The 4,911-nt window shown below is 31.2% G+C and overlaps 1 protein-coding gene across 1 annotated transcript; it reads right to left on the bottom strand.

The window, feature by feature from the left end:
• Positions 1–408: 408 nt before the first annotated feature.
• On the bottom strand, positions 409–2,128 carry LOC18609814 (MLP-like protein 31). Its single transcript, XM_007045123.3, has 2 exons — positions 1,858–2,128; positions 409–916 (listed from the first exon to the last, which is right to left on the bottom strand). The coding sequence occupies exons 1-2, from the start codon at positions 2,048–2,050 to the stop codon at positions 639–641; spliced, it is 471 nt and encodes a 156-aa protein (XP_007045185.2). The 5' UTR covers positions 2,051–2,128; the 3' UTR covers positions 409–638.
• Between the last annotated feature and the right edge of the window lie 2,783 nt (positions 2,129–4,911).

Raw genomic sequence — 4,911 nt, 5'->3', positions numbered from 1 at the left:
TTGTATCCTGCAACATACACGTGATACGGGTCAATGTTGAGAGTTGCTAGCATCTGTGCTGTGCTAGTACATTGGATTAATAACTTTAAACAATATTGGAATTTCAAAATTTTAATTTATAAATTTTGATTTTGAATTTTGAAAAGAGATGTAAGATACAAGATATAAGCGAGTAAACTTATTGAAACGATCGTATTAGAAAAAAAAAATAACAAGATAAGCCTCTTAAGTAGGCAAAGAGTATTGTTAGCACACGATGTTCCATTGATGATGTCTCGGCTGACATTTAAGTTGGCAAATGGTTGCGAGTATTGAATCTCAAATACCCTCTGAAATTATGAAAACTAGAAAGAAATTATGAAATTATATATATATATATATATCACACAATCGAAGCGCAAAAGAAGATACACTCAACTCGATACATAAAACAACTAATTAACATACAAAAAGATAAAAAGCTTTCTGCCTGCTTATCTTTTTTTATTTCTTCTCTGGTACATAACACAGAAAGCTTCCCACCTCAGGCATACAGCATATTCCAACATGCAAATATTCCAATTAAAAGGAAAAAGAAAGCTTATTCTTAGATCAGTACTTATCATAATAGTAGCACACAACATGGGATTCGATAATAGCTAATTTCCTTGGATGAGGTGAGTGTCCATGTCTTTGGAGACTTGGACTGCGAATTCCAGCAGAGTCTCTGGATGTGCAATGCCCTCGTGCAGCTTTTCGTATTCGAAAGTCCAGTGCACTATACTGCCCTCACCCTCGCTCTTGGTTGTAGCTTGAATTTTGACCACAAAGCTCTTGTACTCCTTCATGAGATCTCCTTCAATCACTCTGAAAGTGATTGAGTTGTTCTCTGAGTCAATTGCTTCAACTAACTCCTTCGCTTTCTTAGCCTCTCCATCTATATATAATACAAATAAACAAATTCCTTTTGTTTATTTTAAAGAGAAATTTTTTTAACAAAAATTAATCCATTTATGTGCTTACACGAATATTTGATTCTTTGTATGGATAATAATGATATTAATCTATATATGAGTATTTTCGCTCATTGGTATATGATCTCCTGTTTAGAGAACAAGGATCGAATCCTCTCCCCTAATTATAAAAGAAAAAAAAATCTTTATATATAAGCATTGATTGAGTTGTACGGAATTTGAATGAAAGTTCCACATGTGTGCATGTTGCTGATAATATTGAAAAATAAAATTCATATAAAATAAGTTTAAAATATTCTCCACACATAAATATTTTCTTAAAATTTAACATCATATTAGAGTAACATAGCCTAACTAGGGGATTCCGAACACAAACTCGCCGATGAATTTATGAACCTAGTGACGTAGGGTAAGGCTTGTGATCAAAGGATGGTGTAATTTCCAAAGATACATAGTTTGATGATGGCCTTGGTATGTAGTTTAAGTAAAACAAAATTCTTCATACAAGAAGAAATTATTGTAGGGTTATTCAAAAAATTAAATGAAACGTTTTATTGTGATCGTTTAAGATTGGTTTTTTTTTTTTTTTTTTTTTTGTATAGCAAGAGACGTATTATTGATAGATTGAAACAAAAGAAACAGAGGTTCAGAAGGAAACTAGCTGAGAAGGCCATCACCAGCAGAACCAGAAAACAAATTACAAAAACAGCAACACTCATCCACAAGGAGAGAACAACAAAAGAGAAGATCAACCCAAGAAGAAAAAGAAGAAGAAGAAGAAAAAGAAAGAATGAATTGAGATTCTGCTAACAAAAAGAAAAAGAAGATGCAGAAAATGATATAGAAGAAAAAAAAAATTAAATCCAGGAAAAAGCATAAAAGATTTCTTGGTTTGTAATGTTACCATGCACATAACTCCAGTAGACAATGGAACCCACAGTCCCCCAATCACCGTCATGCAAATCACACCCTTGTATCTTGTCAGAGCAGGCGTTGGACACATGGTGTGGTCTGTTGCAGAACATATCATGGAACTTCTCGGCGGAAGCCTTGATCTCTACATCAGCCTCAAGCTTACCAGTCAGAACGGACGGCATAGTTTCGCCAAGATTTCTTGATTGTCAAGAATTTGCTATTAAGATGTAGTATTTTAGGGTTATAGCTCAATGGATTGCAAGATTGTTTCCTTTTATAGACCGGTGTCCATGTCTAAGCAGCGATCCTCTCCACTCCAGTACTTCATGCTTTTTAGATTCACATTGTGTATCCAATAATCGCTTGCCACCTAAGTGCGAAAGGTTAATTTCCCCTAGCATTTTATTGTTAGATGATAAAGGATTAAATTTTAGAATCCATAATTGATTCAATAATGGATCAATTATGCATGTACTTTTTATTTAAAATTTTGACTTTAAATTTTTTTAATTGATAATAATGTATTATAGTACACAGTGGAAAAGTACAAGACGTTGGAGACATTAACACCCCAATAACAACACAGACAGACTAATGACCACTGCTCGCCTAACAATTTATTCATTAAAATAGTATATTTTTGCTGATAAAGATAATGACGACATCCAATATAGGATGCGATTTGAATTTAAAATTTTTATTTAATTTTAAGTTTTTAAGTATCTAAATTAAACTTATTTAACTCATAATGATATATATATATATATATATATACCTATTTTCTTTCGAACTAATGAAATGTCTATTACATAGATCAGTAAAAAATTTAATGCATTATTTACATTATAAAAAATGAAAATTTCACATACCAATTTATCCTGTGTTAAGATTATTATAATTTTTACATATGCTAGGATTAATATTTAACTTGAACTTTAAATTGATTTTTTTTTTGAGAATAACTTTATATTGTATTTTAATTAAATACGATTAATTGGATTTTTTTTATCATTTTGCCAAATGCCTAATTAACATAACAAGAAAGTATGCTTTTCAAAAAAAAAAAAAGTAAACCTTTACCAACCACATTTTGCAATGAAGTATAAAGTGGTTGCAATTCCCTTTCTGTTTACAATAATTTTTTTAAGTTCATTGCGTAGTTACTTCTTTCAAAGTAATTTTTACAATGAAAAATTCTATTTTTGCTAAATCTTCTTTATATTTGTAATAATTTCTTTTAATTATTATTAAAAAGTATCCATCAATCGAATTGGGTCAATTTGAATGATAACTCTAAACTTAAGCTTGAATTCAGTTCGATCTACCAATTTAAATTATATTTATGATTAAAATATTTTTAAATATTATAGTATTATATTACTATTTTAAATATATTTTAAAATTAAATCCAATAAAAATAATTATTAATAGGATATATGATCATATATTAATATAATAATTAGTTTTTATTTAATTTTAAAAGTCTGACACCTCTAGTCATTGCTTATTCTATGCAATTTGAAATGGATGAATGCAGCAAAATGCTTGGATATTTGTAAATAATAATAGTCATTGCAAATATAGCAAAATCTATTGAATTTGAAGAGATAACTCTCCCCCTTTCCATAATCCCACCAGAAATTTGATTTTAAAACTTTGAACAAGTCTCGAAGTCTAATTGTTAGAAGAAGTAAAATCTCAAAAACTGTCTCAAATCACCTTAAAATGATATTTGAGCTTCATTTGTTTCAAAATGATATTTTTGATATTTGACTGTTAAAACTATTAATTAAAAATTAAAATCCAATACCAAATCAGCTCTTACCAGGAAAAAAAGAACTGTTACGGATTTTGATTTGAGCAGACCCGATATTTGATTTTTACTACACTCGATCTCCTCACCTAACAAACACTATTCTGGTTATCATTGGCCAGAAAAAAGTGCTGGCGGCAACCTTCATTTTATGATCTAATAAAAACTTCCACTGTTTTAGTGATCCACTATGCCCTACAAAGATTTGTCGATTAAGCTCATATTAACTCATCAACTACTATCTGCATCAAATTTCAAAGATTTGTATATTAAACTCATATATTGACTCATCAACTATATCTGCACCAAACTTGCTTTCCCGACTTCAATGCTATGCAGAGTTGTCCGGAGTCAGGATTGCTTCAGCTGTGGGTTCTTTGGTTAATTCCGGATCCAGTTATTAAATTCTTTGGCTGCAAGCTGCAAGCCTGCGACTTGAAACTGGCTTTTGGGCTTGCTATAGGTACCCAACTACTAATATTTTCCAATAACATTTACACAGGTCCTGATAACCTGGCATAAAGAATGGTATGCATTAGCCATTTGGTCATCAAATCTGACTAGTGTTCAGGACACCAAAAAGTTACCTGAAGGAATGAACCACAATCCCTTTTTTTTTTTTTTTCATTTTTCGTCAAAGTTTTTGAGAGAGAGGGGAGAATAGATTTTATTTTTCAAAAAAATAGATCTAATTGAAAAAAATGATGTAAGGTACATTCGTGTCTTAAAATGTCTATTTATACTAGGCGATGTGATATTAAGTCTCATTTTTTCTTAATGGTTGATTATTGGTTTTAATAATCAAAAACATAAACCCTAATTATTAGAAAAAACTAATGGGTGGCAGCCGGATAGAGACGATGGAGACGAATAGCTATTGAAGGTGGCTTGACAGGTTGTTCTCGGTGTACATTGACAATTTAAGTAAAAGAATTTCATGGAACGAGCTGAAAAGGATCTTTGAAGGATTTGGAAGGGTTGTGGATCTCTTCATCCCAACTAGGAACATTTAGAAGAAAGGAAGGGTGACAAATTATGCTTTTATCAGATATAGGGAGAGCAGTGAGATAATGGCAACAATCAGATGGGGAAATTGTCACTGATTGGATGGTAGAATTTTACAAGTGCAAAAAGCAGAACTTATTAAGTGAGAGGTTGAACTTGAGACATTTATCCTAGCTCCAAAGGACTCAAAACTCAACGAAGAACAACATTTTAGGACAAGGGATG

This window comes from Theobroma cacao, chromosome 2 (genome assembly GCF_053813885.1).
Source record: "Theobroma cacao isolate CCN51 chromosome 2, ASM5381388v1, whole genome shotgun sequence".
Taxonomy (NCBI): domain Eukaryota; kingdom Viridiplantae; phylum Streptophyta; class Magnoliopsida; order Malvales; family Malvaceae; genus Theobroma; species Theobroma cacao.
The sequence above is the reverse complement of the archived record's forward strand: the minus strand, read 5'-3'. Positions and strand labels throughout refer to the sequence as shown.

Excerpts from the sequence above, each read along its gene's own strand:
- LOC18609814 (XM_007045123.3), bottom strand. The coding sequence starts at position 2,050 with ATGCCGTCCGTTCTGACTGGTAAGCTTGAGGCTGATGTAGAGATCAAG. Across the intron at positions 917-1,857 it reads CTACTGGAGTTATGTGCATG|ATGGAGAGGCTAAGAAAGCG; the intron begins GTAACATTACAA and ends TATTATATATAG.